Source organism: Hemibagrus wyckioides, linkage group LG18, assembly GCF_019097595.1.
Source record: "Hemibagrus wyckioides isolate EC202008001 linkage group LG18, SWU_Hwy_1.0, whole genome shotgun sequence".
Classification (NCBI taxonomy): Eukaryota; Metazoa; Chordata; class Actinopteri; order Siluriformes; family Bagridae; genus Hemibagrus; species Hemibagrus wyckioides.
The window spans coordinates 8547831-8562500 of NC_080727.1; the positions used below are offsets into that span (position 1 = coordinate 8547831).

General features: G+C 37.6%; 1 protein-coding gene across 4 annotated transcripts in view; it reads left to right on the forward strand.

The window, feature by feature from the left end:
* The window catches only part of LOC131369038 (transcription factor 4-like), a 147778-nt gene that overhangs the window by 69721 nt on the left and 63387 nt on the right, over window positions 1-14670 (forward strand). For all 4 annotated transcript variants that reach the window (XM_058415438.1, XM_058415436.1, XM_058415439.1 and 1 more), the window contains exon 7: window positions 8698-8759. In XM_058415438.1, coding sequence (XP_058271421.1) covers window positions 8698-8759 — 62 coding nt within the window. The remainder of the gene's footprint in view (window positions 1-8697; window positions 8760-14670) is intronic.

A 14670-nucleotide genomic window follows, 5' to 3' on the forward strand; every position in this document is an offset into this window, starting at 1 on the left:
TGTGTGGATGAGGTGATACCTTAATCTCTAATTAATATCTTGTTTCTGAAAAAGTATAGCTCTTTTAATTTTATTTTAATTTAAAAAAAAAACATAAACAATCAGGCAAAAATATAAATATGGAAGTTAATTTTTAATTTTTTTGTCATTTTTTTTATATGCCAGTTTGGATCATACTTTTATTTATTTCACTTATTAATTAAAATCCACATATGAAAAGTTTTCAATATCTTCTGCTGTACAAAATTCAGTAACAAAATATAGTTTTGGCAGAGTGATTTGGAAGTTTTACACACACACACACACACACACGTACACGTGGTGCCAGCTTAGAGACAGCATTGTGCCAAAACGAAGCTCCTGGCAGTGTTTGAATGGGAAACTATGGGTAGGAGGTGAGAGAAATGCTTTAAATATCAAACCTAATGTAGGTGTTTCTATTCTTTACTCTGCATCGCAAATGTTTACTGCGCTAAGGCATTTTTTTTAATTCGCCAGGATTAATCATCGAGAGCTGAATAGACAAAATTTCGAAATAGACCCACAATATTTGTTTTTACAGCCTCAGGCCTAGATGTCACCGTCTTTTTATCTGTATTAATAGGTTTTATATCTGTCAATCTCTTTTACTGGGGGTTTTTGTCATATATGTATACCTCTGTAACTCTAAGACCTTCACACTGATTTGCGGTGATCACGCCTGCTTGTGTTACGCAGAACTGTACAGAAATGATACGAGCTCAGAGCTCGATTCACACGTGCCTCTGACTCAAGGCTTCAGGGAAGTGTTTCACTAAAATGTGGTACATAAATGTTTGCTGAATGAATTCACACATTTGTTGTAAGGGAGTTGAGTTTGTGAAAAGAGTTGAGATTCTTGTCTGTTGTAATCACTCATACGCTACAGATGTGGTAGATTAAGGTTCAAAACAATGCTGGCTTGTTCCTGTAAAAGTCACTTCCTTCATTTCAAATCCAGACAATTCATCCTCACTGGCTCACTCGCGTGAGATCGAAAGAGGTGACTATTACAGTTGGTATTAATTGTGTGTGTGTGTGTCAGAGAGAGAGAGAGAGAGAGAGAGAGAGAGAGAGAGAGAGATGCTGTTCTAGCAACTGCTTTCATCTCATCTTTGTCTCAGATATCAAACACCCCCCCCACACACACACACAAATTCTCTCTCTCTCACACACACACACACACACACACACACAATTTCTCACTCTCTCTTTCTCTCAGACTTTCAGGTTAGTATTATAAGAAAAATATTATTAATTAGAAATAGAAATAATAATGAAGTCATCCTGCTATTTATACATGTTGCACAAAAATCAAGGCATTATTTAGTATATATATATATATATATATATATATATATATATATATATATATATATATATATATATATATATATATATATATATACTAAATAATATCAAAGCAGCAGTATTTTAGGTATTGATAAGATTTAAGAGAGGAAACTGCTATGAATGATTTTTTTTTTTCTGAAGACCAGAACATCTGTACATGTTTTTGATCCAGGTGTTGGCTTAAGCACAGCTCAAGAAAGAAGAAAGGAGGAAATGTTAGAGTGATTTCAGACGACAGCTATAACACACTTATATAAGAGTCTAGGATTTAATAGAATATAGTTAAATTATTTCTGGGCTGAATGATTATGGAACATGGATTTTTTTCTCGAAGAGAATCGGGGGTGGGTGGGGGATGTATGTGTGTTATAAAGGCATATGGTTAATGCAAGAAAAGTGAGAGGAATGAAGGTGTGTGTGTGTGTGTGTGTGTGATCTTTTCTGCCCCATGGCATTACCTCATACAGTGTGTCACACCACAGCAGCAGCCATCCATTGCATTATCGTTACACAAGGCAGACCTTCATTCTCTCTCTCTCTCTCTCTCTCTCTCTCTCTCTGAGGGACTGCTATTAGTTCTATTATACATTTACTCAATAATTATTTGCTTAATAATTTCATAGGCACACTCTCGAGATCACTACACGGCTGAAATGCACTTCAGATAGTTATTGACTGAAGTGTATTACAGGATATTTATTCAATCCCCACCAGAAGCATATATAAAGCAAGGCTTTCCTGTAGAGGCGGATATTTGCTCTACATATATTATGTGATCACTAATATAGCTAACGGAGTGATAAATATGTATATGAAGAACGTTCCCTCGCCTAGAGATTAAAGAAAGATAATCACTGTATATTGTTAGCCCTGTCTGTCATCTCAGGTGACAATCATCACCATGTTTTCCCATATTTCTCTGGCTTTTACTAGAATACCAAGAGTTTGCGTCCGACTAAAAACAGAGTCTTGTGTTGTCACTCGTTTAATCGATGAGTCTTTTAAAAAAGTTCCTGTATTATATAGAAAGCTCGATTTTTATTTGGATTAAAAAGACTCTTTCTCAGTCCAAGTCTCAGCTTGGCCGTAGTCTGGACTAAAGCAACACTTTGCTCTCACAGTTCCATCAGCAGTACGTGTGCTGGGTGTACTCTGAGATGATTTGAGGTAAGAAGATGGCACTGCGGTGTCAGCAATGGTTAAAATCACGCAGTTAGTCCGGATTAAATAATAAAAGAATTCGCTGAGCGCTCTGTTTACACACAAGCACACTTTGCCTTCAGACTTCAAATATTTATGTTGGGTTTTCGCATCCCAACCAAGACCACATCAGTAAATCAACAGGACTCTTCTCTAAAACGTGCAATTACACTCATTTAGCTAATCCATGATTTTTCCATATAATTCCTATTGTCGTTATATTTACATAGGTTTATTTATTGCAGTTTACCTTTATTATATGAATGCTTTATTAAGTACATCTTGCTGCAATTATGGTATTTGACTAAAGCTTATGTACCGTCTGCACAAGCCTGCCTAAGCATGTCGAACAGCTCGCTAGGCCAAAAGAAGCGCTTGTTTCTTGTTTTCCCAAGTCCTTGCTCAGGTTATGTCGGATACAACCAGGTTTTCTTAAGGAATCTACTTAGCTATGTTTTTTACATGCCGAATTACAATTCCCCACCAGTGTTTGTCTTTAATCTGCTCCAATACTGTCCAAGATCTTTGTCATCCCAAAGCACAAAGAATTAAAGTGAGATTTTTTACCATGCCATGCTTCTTTTGTTCATTGCAGAGCTAAATAGTATTTACGATTTCATACAGCTTTCTTTTCTTTGTTGGGATTTTGGTGGTGTGAGTAGTTAGTGCTGTTGTTTTAGCAGGCTTTTTTTTGTGTGTGTGTGTGTGTGTGTGTGTGTGTTGTTTTTATGTTTGAAGCACAATGAAGAGCATTGTTCGTTTGTTTAGGTTTTAGAGTTGTCTAAAAAACACACACGGAAAAGCCTCGGTTCTCTTTTTCTATGCTTTGTGTATGTCAGGTATTGTAGATCGCACTCTAAATCCATCCAACAAAAGGGAACGCCGCAATAAAAGCACGGCACTCCTTTGTTTTTGGTTTACGTGATAAACTGCCAAAAAAAGAGAAGAAGAAGACAAAGAAAGCATGCAAAAACAAAAGGAAATCAAAGAAATCAACAATTTTTGTGTAAATTCACTGGTGGAGTCTATTATACGCGGCGCGGACATTGCAAACGGATCAATAGATGAGGAAAAAAAGGGTGCAGACGAGCAAACCAACCCCCAATCCTCCCCCCAATAAAAGAAGAAAAAAAAAAATCGGATTGTGCTCTGGCAAACTGCACACAGTGAATGAGAGGATACGATTTGAGCTCTAATGCCATCCTTATGCGTCTTTTAGTACTTCTCGCCATAGGGCTTGGCACCAACAATGCTGTCACCGTGCCAAGAAAAAACACCGCAGTGGCTGCTGCATTTCAGCGACTGAGGTTTCTCACAAACAAACATGGTCACAAATACACAAATTGCGCCGCGAGTTTCCGTTTCTCTATCAGAATGACACGAAATTCTTATGTCTAGCTAAATCCATATATGCCAGCTAAACAGTGAGTGCCACCCAGAGAGAAACTCAGGTGTTTTTTCCTTTGTATAGCCCTATATGTGTGTACTATATACTACATGTACTATGTTTTTAACAATGTTACCTCCATCCGGTTAGTGGCTAAGTTGAACGTCAGGGCTTTTTGTGCGCGTGTGTTTGTTTTTTTTTATTGATCTGTGGTGTGGTAGAAGGTGTAGGGAGGGTTTAATGGGGAGCTGTTTCACATCAGGATGCCTGCCTAGAATGTAATCAAGCGCATTCAAAAGAACTTAACAAGTGCACAGCTCTCGAACATCCTCGGCTGAATTTTAATTTGTTGCATCTCAAGCAGCTATAGCCTATCAATCGGGTTTGCCCCCCCCCCCCAAAAAAATGAATGAAATAAATAAATAATAAAGATAAGTACAGCGCAGCACTTCCAGTTAGAGAAGAATCAGCAAAGGGGCATCACTTTAGGTTTATCATTTGACCAGTGACTTCTATGTTGCTATGATAGTTAGACAGATAACTAGATGAAGATGAATATATATATATATATATATATATATATATATATATATATTTATTTATATATATATATATATATATATATATATAGTATAATGACCCTTCAGGAAAACTTTTCCTCCTTGAAATTTTTTTATATTTATTTAATTTGATTTTATGAAAAATATAATTGAATAAATAATTAAATATTTATTTATTTATTTATTTAATTATTTATTTATTTATTTATTTATTTATTCAATTTTATTTTTTATCACCACATTTCATCACCTTGGGTTCTGGATATATTCCCGTTGATGTCATGGAAACCATTGTATTATTAAGAATGATTCATGTCTGTGCTGTTTGGTTTATTGCCTCAAACACACACACACACACGCACACACACACGCACACACACACTCTCTCAGTTTTTTTCCTCTCTCTATACAACACTTCCATTAGCACTTTCAGTCATCAGATTTCTCCATATATATACACACACCTTTTGAACTGCTTTTCACTCATCTCATTTTTTTTAATTGACTGATGTTTGTTCAGTAAATATTTATTTCATTATTTATTTGTTTGTTTCTTTGTTTCTTTCACAAACCCTTTCTGTCTGTCATGGGTCAGCTCCTTTTGGATCCAGTAAGCATTGCTCCATAAAGAAAAATCACTTTAAAGCTTAATCAGAACTGGAACAGACTAACAGGGTCTTAACCATATCAACCCCATCTCCTACAAAAATAAACAAATAAATGAGTAAACCTTCATTTGTTTGCTTGTTTCTTCATTCTCTCAAACAAGCGAAAATAACCAATAAATAAATGAATAATTGAATGAACGCATTAGTACCTTTTGCGCATTTTTTTTTCTTCTGAACTTGGCATGAAAAAACGCCACATTACGCCCAATGCCCAACCCGAACACCCCCCCCCTCGACCCTGACCAATCAGGACTCTCTCAGTGTGCCGGCGTGCCAAGTTCACTTCATCACTCGCTCTTTCGGGAGTTGCCAACACGCTTTGGCTCATCTTATTCAAAGAAAAAAAAGAGGGTGGTGGTGGAAATGGAAAAAAAAAAAAAAAGAAATGCTACCTTGCCTTTTTTCCCCTCTGCAGATCTCTTCACCGAAACCATTTCATGTCAGTGTAGCGCCAACTATCTGAAATTTAGTTACGGATGCTATTATTTACATCTATGAAAGTAGAGATAGCTTGTCTTTTCCTCTAGGTACCTGCTCAGGAATATGACAAATCAGAAATCTGTGTTAAAATAGATAGAAATATTTGACACCTCTCTCTCTCTCTCTCCATCTCTTTTTTTCCTCCGTCTGTCTCTCGGAACAAAGACCAAAATCCGCCATGCTGTTTGCCTCAAGTCACTTCCTGTGATGTAAAGGCTTTTCGATATACTGAATGTGACACGGCTGTTATTTTTTAATCAATCACCACTTAAGATGTCTGAGCCATCCACCCACACTCGCTCTTTGCTTATTTATTATTCAACAAGTTTTGCTGTGGGGGGAAAAAAAAAAGAGAGAAACAAACAAACAACAACAAAAAAAAAAACTTTACAGATGCCTTAGACATTTTTTCATTAATTTATTTCATTTATCGTTTCTTCTTTGATTCGGTTTTAATTAGTAATTAGTATGAATATGCTTCCTATACCAGGGCTGTCTGAAGTATCGGCTTGCCAGTTGGCAGAAGGCTGGTGCGCATGGGATTAACTCATTTTAACACAACAAAATTATGGTTGCATCTTGGCATTTCAAATGTTAATGTACTCAAACTCGGCGTATTTAGAAAAATATCGGATCAATTTTGGTCATTTCGTTAACTGCAAAGAAACCAATTCCAGGATTTTGTTTTTAACTGCAAATATAATGTAAGGTGTTATTTAGGATATACATTATATAGTAGGATGTCAGTTTCTTTAAAAAAAAAAAAAAAAAGCTGTGTGTGTGTGTGTGAGAAAAAAATTTGTTCATTTTTATTGTGAATTTTCGAATTTCACCAAAGCAACCATGCATTAACTATTAAGCAGGATTAAAAGGGGAGGATGTTGGAGTTGGTCCATATTTTTCATTAACACAGAGACAGACAGGAGAGAGAGAGAGAGAGATTCCTCATGAGGAGACTGGGATGATTGCATTCCGCTGTCCTTTTTGTGTTCATATGTAAAATAAAATAAATATATCTAACTTTTGTGAACATTGCATCGATAGCGGCTTCTTATTTCGAGCAGGATGTCACCTGTGAACGTCAATAAATACAGAAAATTGCAGTTAAAATTATTATTATGTTAATGCTATGGGTTTCATTCATAGATGAGATTAATAAATTAATCTGAATTAGAATAGTTTCTTTTCGATTCTTTTGCAGTTCCTGTTGAATGTCTCTGTAGATCACTTGAGTCTTTTCTGACAGTGCAGTGTGTGTGTGTGTGTGTGTGTGTGTAGGAAATGATTCTACTCTTGACATTGTCTATAAGACATTATTTCTAAAACATTTCCCCTCCCCCCACACACACACACACACACTCACTCACACATGCTACACCCGAAGTCTGGCACTGTTTAAGTTCTGGCTGGTCGAGGAGTGTGTGAAAGACGATTATGAATGGCACCTTCAGAGGGACTGATAAGGTGCCATTTCCGTGTTAATTCTGCCTCCTCGATCTCAGCTTGGCACAAAAGCAGCAGAACATCTCGCTAGCGTGGATCCCCTCTAGCCATAATTACACATCTCAGAGACCATTCAAGCTGATTTCCGCCCGAAATCTGGTGACTCGAGCACGGTATTCCATGTATAAAAAATCTGCACACACCTGGGTAAATATGATAAAGCAGTGAAATATCCAATAAACTTTGATTTTTGTCAAGACGATTTATTAAAGCAATGGAAAATGGAGGATAGAAACAAGCAGAAGTTGTTTTTCGACCATGTCAGCAGATTTCGGAAAACGTATTACATCCACGGCTGAATGTAACACATACTAATGACAGAGATCATCTGCAGCTGGATGCCAAGACTGGTGTACAAGGGGTTTTGTTTGCTTTATTCTGCCTTTTATTTTGTCATTTTTGTTTATAGAGTAATTTATTACAATCAAGAGTGAGGTCTGAGAAAAATCTGACTTGCCTAAAATGCTGATTTACCTATGACTAATCCTCTAATTTGTGGGGTTTTATGTAATAAGAGGTTGTCGTTTGTGTACCCAAAACGCCCTCGTAGGGAAAATTCTGCGTGACTCAGAGAAATTGGAAGATGGCAGATTTTCCTTTTAAGCACTGTACGTCAAGCAAGTATGCAAATGCAAAAATAAATTTCGATCGGTCCAAAAGTGATTTGTAATAAGATGTTCTGCAGCTGAGAAGATAATGATATAGGATTATTTTCACTTATGTAACCACTGTCTCTGAAATGACTCTTAACTGAAATGTCCACATGGGAAGATTGCATAGATTTGGATGTTAAAAGACAACAAGCTGATGCTATTCTGACTGATATCATACATTTTAAATAATATTAAGGGTTATTATTGTTATTAGGTATTTATTATGGTTAAGGGTTATATTATTCAATGATCTATTATTTTATAATATATAAATAATATTTATAAATTATTTAACATAGTATGTATAGTATATATTACATAGTATTTATTTTATTTTATTTTATTTTATTTTTAAATCTTTTTTTTACGTTCCGAAGGTTGAATATTTATATTTCTGATCCAAAATGTAGTAAACTTCCTTCCCACTTCCAAATGAGGGCCTGTCATGATTAAACAGGGATTGTGCATGCTAATAATAATATATATATATATATATATATATATATATATATATATATATATATATATATATATATATAAAAGATTAAGTAATGATCAAAGTGGTCAAAGTGGAGTCCGTGGACAATAACCCATATTCATCGCAAACATAAAGGGTACTTTAGCGGGTAAAGACGAGGCAAAATCTCTTCTCCATACAAATTTGGTGCTGTATTTGGTCCTGACCTCAGAGTGTCTGGCTGCAATCCAAGGGCAGTATGGTAAATTTGAATGCAGCATGTGTTCATATATAATTAGGTGCCTCCACTGAGGGACTTTGACAAAGCTTGGTGTGTGTGTGTGTGTGTGTGAAATGTTGTGTTTCCCAGCTGCAGGTGTTAAATCACTGACTAATGACTCTCTCTCTCTCTAAACAGGTAAAACAGAAAGAGCATCATACTCGTACAGTCGTGACTCGAACCTACACGGGTGCCATCAGGTACGAGTCCCTTTTTATTCTCCAAAAATGCTCTTGACTTTCTGCTTCTGTTCTTTATTCTTCTGTGCTGAATTCCTGCACTGTGCTGCACCTCCTAACAGGATCAGTAAGATGTCCGTCACCCGCCTTTTCATTGTCCAGTGGCTTCTTAGATTGCAGGAAAGCTCTGAAGTTAACCGTAATGGCGTCAGTGTTCATACTGGTAGTCACTGTTTGTTGAAATTTATTTACACAGCATTTTACTTAAAGCTGTCAATGAATATGAATGAATGAATGAATGAATAACATTATTGTAAATTTTGTTTCTTTCTAATATTGGATAGACAGACGATTATGAAGAGTTTGTGAATATTCTCTGTCTAGAAAAAGAGGACAAAGTTGGGGTCTTGTCACTTATGAAAAATTAGCTGGCTTTGAAATCAATCTTTTTTTTTTTTGACAGCTGACAAGACAGAGCCATCAGTAAGAGCATGTGACCGAGTCTGAGAGGGAGTGTGTGTGTGTGTGTCAGTGTGTGTGTGTGAGACATTGAGAGAGAGAGAGAGAGAGAGAGAGAGCACACATCCTACCCTTAAAGCTTTTGTAAAACTTTATTATCCACACTTTATTGCTTATTTAAATCTCAGTCCAAGCTCATACTAGGAAAAAACTACTGTCCGAAATCTTATTCCCCCCGCCCCCCCTCTTTCCAAAATCAATATAAATCCCTGTCACAAAAGTTGTCTTTTATTGCTCAGTATAACCCTGGTTTGATTTACTGCATTCAGTTCTGAGCAGGAGATGCATTATTTCAGCATTGCAGTGAATAATGAAAGCATCCCACATGCACCTGCTAAAGCTTGAGATTTGGCCTTTTGCAGGGATTTGGGATATAGCCAAATCTCTCAAATGTCCAAACTGTGTAATAATGTTCCATTTCTTTCTTCCTTTCTTTCTTAAATCTGTGGCTGTTGAAATCCTAGACGTAGAAAACTAGTCAGTGTCGATATTATTGTGTTCCTCTATTGTTTAGACTGGACACTATACCAGGAACTCAGTTAGTTTGCATCATGTAGTGGGCACTGTTCAGAGTCTCCTCACTGTTCATACATATATGTTAATACATATACGTATGAACATGCATGTTACATACTATACTTACATACTTATATACATACATACATATGTATATAAGTTAATACTGAAATGGTATACACTGATATTCGGACATTAGATCAGGAGGAAGTGCTGAATTCTTGTGGATGAAATTATGAGCTTTACTTAAAATGAGCTGAATGTGTAGCAAACCTTTCAAACTTTTTGCATTGTTTTTGCAGGAGAGCGCAATGTGTTCATCTACTGTACTTCTGTTAGATGATTATTATAATGTTCGCTATTGTCTTCTCCAAATATTATTATATTACTGGTTTAGTATTTGACAGAAAATACTACAATACTGCATTTCTTATCCCAGAGATAGATAGATAGATAGATAGATAGATAGATAGACAGACAGACAGACAGACAGACAGACAGACAGATAGACAGACAGACAGACAGACAGACAGACAGACAGACAGATAGATAGATAGATAGATAGATAGATAGATAGATAGATAGATAGATAGATAGTCAGACAGATAGACAGACAGACAGACAGACAGACAGATAGATAGATAGATAGATAGATAGATAGATAGATAGATAGATAGATAGACAGACAGACAGACAGACAGATAGATAGATAGATAGATAGATAGATAGACAGACAGACAGACAGAGACAGATAGATAGATAGATAGATAGATAGACAGACAGACAGACAGACAGACAGACAGACAGACAGACAGATAGATAGATAGATAGATAGATAGATAGTCAGACAGACAGACAGACAGACAGACAGTACTCAGACCCCCTGTTTCAGACACCTACACTCGTGAAAACTCAGAGGCAATCTCAGAAGCACGGTCCACCCAACGGTGATTCCAGACCCAGATAATCGATTAAGAAGCAGCTGCTTAACCACTTTCTAACTACGAGAGCGGTTCATTTCCTGCATAAATATTGCTGTAACTTTTGAGCTTGAGCGTCACACACTGAACTCAGTTCTAATACTAGACGTATTGTTCACAATTACCAGAGACAAATCCATTTATAGTGTTTGAAACACACTTGGAGGAATGTGCTGTCTGCCCTCTTCCACATCCCCGAGCTCACAGACACCTGTGAAGATTGTGTGTCGCTTTGAGTGACTAGTGAGTGAATTTGCTCTAAAACTCATAATCTACTGACACTAGGGCGTTAAATGTTATTTTAAAGTCGCCCCACTCTCGAGCCCTACAGTGATTCATGTTTATGTGATAATATAACTGAGACTACGTCCACATTAATCTGGATAAATCAGAAAATGCCTCTTTTTCTCTTGATTTTGGCCTTCCGTCCATTCTAAGATACATAGAGCTTTTAGAAAACTCTCCCCAGTGGATAGATATGAAAAAAATGAGTAATGTGATGCAGTCATGTGACCCTTCAACACAAAACCATCATCTCTGTAGTCATGGGTCTCCCGCAGCTACAAATCCACCTCATTATCCGTCTGTCTAACTGATCAAACCGTGAAAAACATCTTGTTGTAAAGGTATTTTTACTTTGTGATGTTAGACAATGTTGTTAATAGTGATTACGGTTGTATGAATTAAAATATAACACACACACACACACACACACACACACACACACAAACACCTTTAAAGCAATGGTTTACTCACCTTGGGGACTCATTGACTGCTCACTGACTGTTCGGGTCAATTGGAAATGAAAATGTAATACATCCTCTTGCATCTGTGAACAGGAGCTAAACTGTACACAGACACACACACACACACACACACACACAGCATGACAAATCGGAACATATTCTTTTACATTGGGTTTCAAGGTCATGGGGTAATGAGCAAGCTGTTAACAGCATTTAAGATTAAAAGCAGATTCAGCTTCATTTCTCAACGTACGCCTCGTACATTACGCTATATTGAGACAGTTTTTGGGGCTGTGTGAATATATACACACCGACTTAGCTGCTTTCACAACGTGAAACCTTCTGAATAAAGCCGTCGAATCGCCTGCTTTGGTTTCATTCCCAAAACGCTCGCTTGTGTTAAACAGGCGATTTGACAGTGTTTGAGACTTTACTTCATATTTAGTGTTTGTGTTACAGCAGTTCCACTTGAGATGTTTACCGGGTTATTTTTGGCTGTGAAAAAGAGGCAATTCACACTTTTTTCCCCCTCTTTCCTGTCTTCCTTTTCTTTCTTTTTTTCCTTCTTACACGGGTGGTGATTTGCTATGAGACGCTTATCACTCCTCTCCTCCATTTGGCTGCTTGTCTTTCAGAGTTTTCGTCTCCCTGTTGCATGTTAACGTGTTAATTGCCCCTTGTTAAGGGCTCCGTTTTAAAAAGGCCCGTGTCATCGTGTATGTGTGTGTGTGTGTGTGTTTTTTATGTGTGTGTGCCCGCATGTGTGTGTGTGTGTGTGTGCCCGTTCTCTTTTTTCACCTGTCGCTTCTTCTCATCCAGATCCTCTTCCATTGCTAACATTCCACAAGGTGATGAGAGCCACAAATCAATGTGAGGGCTCTCAGGCAGTCTCTCATATGCTCTTTTTCTCCTTCCCTTACACACACACACACACACACACTTCTCACACTCTCTTTAATTGGCGGTTGTGATCAAGATTGGGCTATTCACAACAGAACAACTTATCAATGTTCTTATTTTCTAAGAAAAAAACCCCCTGAAACATAGACACCATTAAAGGGTAGATAAACACACACACACATGCACACGCACACACACTTGCTCTGATGAGTTGATGAGAAAAAGTGGCACATACATTGGCATCCTACATGAGCGCAGTGTGAAAGGAGGCAAATTTGCGACAACGGTGCAAATGATTCTGTCTGTTTTATACTAGAAGGTGTTTGATCGTCGTCGTCGGAGCGTGTGGGCAGGTGTGTGATGCATCCGAATTCAGTGCTTTCAGGTGCCTTTCAGGCTGATGCTGTGTGCATATGATAATTAGCACGTTAGGGTGTTGTGATATGTTTGGATACTAATGGTGCGTGCATGAGTATGCGTGCATGTGTGTGTGTGTAGGTGGTTTGATGCACATGCACATATATATATCATTAGAATGATTACACTTCCCAAAGTATTTTGAGACAGAAATTGAGTGACCGGTCACAGGCAGGGTTGTGAAGTTATTTATTTCACTTTCAAGCTGGAGGTGGAGAGGTAGAGAGTAGCACACTGAGGAACACTGTGGGAGAATTGCATACGTGGAAAAACAAAAATGCAAAGCGTACACTACAGTACACTGAGCATCACACTCATATGTGCTTGTTGAACCTCCCACTGCAGATCGAGTTCCCTCTTTGCTGTTATAATAACCACCACTCTTCTGCGAAAGGCTTTCCAGTGGATTTTGTGTGACTCTCAAGAGTCTGTACATTCAGGATCCAGGGCATTACTTGAGCTCAGGCACTGAAGCTGGCTGAGGAGGACCTGGTGTGCAGTCAGTGTTACAATTCATTCAGCGAGGTTGAGGTCAGGACTGTGTGCAGGCCATCACAATAATCTGTAAATATGTACGTTCCATGTGTGGACGTTTAGTAGGTTAAGGCTGTGGGTCGTTGCCCGGAAGTTCAAGCCCCAGCAAAGCCAAGCTGCCACTGTTGGGCCCTTGAGCAAGGCCCCTAACTCCCCTGCTCCAGGGGAGCTGCAACATGGCTATGATATGTGAAGAAAGAAATTTCACTATGCAGTAATGTATATGTGACAAATAAAGACTACTTAATTTAGTTTGAGTTAATATACAGGATTATTCTGCTATATTTTCTGGCCATCATTTGTACTTGAGATTGGTGAAATGTTCATAAACAAATGAACAAACAACTACTACTACTAATAATAATAATAATAAGTAGTAGTAAATGTTTTATGTTGAACCATAGAATCTAATGTCTGCAAAACAAATTTTCCTTTCTTGACCAAATCTTTACCACCTGTCCCTTATCATATATCTTCCTTATCATATAACTCCCTAATCATGTAACAAAGTAGGGTGAGGGCTAACACATGGCCCCCTTTAGACACGTGAATCAAGCCAATTCAATTTCTGGTCATGCGGCATCACACGGGATTGCAGCACACTCAGAGGAAAACGCTATCCACCCTCTTCCACATACATGAGCTCACAGACGCTCACGAAGAGTCAGCATCGCTGTCATCTATAGGGAAGAGAGAGTACGGCCTGCCTCCCGCACAGAGAGCAGGGGTTTGACTCCCAGCCACAGATGGCTGTAGTATTATTGGGATCTTGTGATCTCCTGATGGTAGAGTGAATGGTTTTCCGTTGTGCCATTTTAAAACAGCCATTTTCATTTTTAATAAGACATAATAAATGTGCATATGCTTTCTTGTCCTGTTACTGAAACACCTCAAAGCCCTCAGTCCAGAAGACTTCAGTTTATTTATTTTTTCTTACATTTCCATCAGGTGCACGTCAGACATAATACATCTGAATACACTCATTAATCAGCACACATCTACACTCACATTCACGTATATGTACATGCCTATATGTGCCCATATGTACATGCATAGATTACATACGTTGTGTAGGGGGGAAAAAAAAGAAAAAACACTATGTACTTATAGACAGTGATCTTTCTTTCCATTAAAATTTTGATTCAAGAATAAAATCAGGTCTATTTTTCTCATTGCAAAGCAAATTGTTTCTTTTTCTGTTTTAAATTTGCTCCATTTCATAAATGTCCATAATGATTTCCATTCATGCATTTAATGTAGGACTTTCCTATGACGACCATTTTTTTTTGATAAAGCTCTTTCGAACAGCAATATATATTC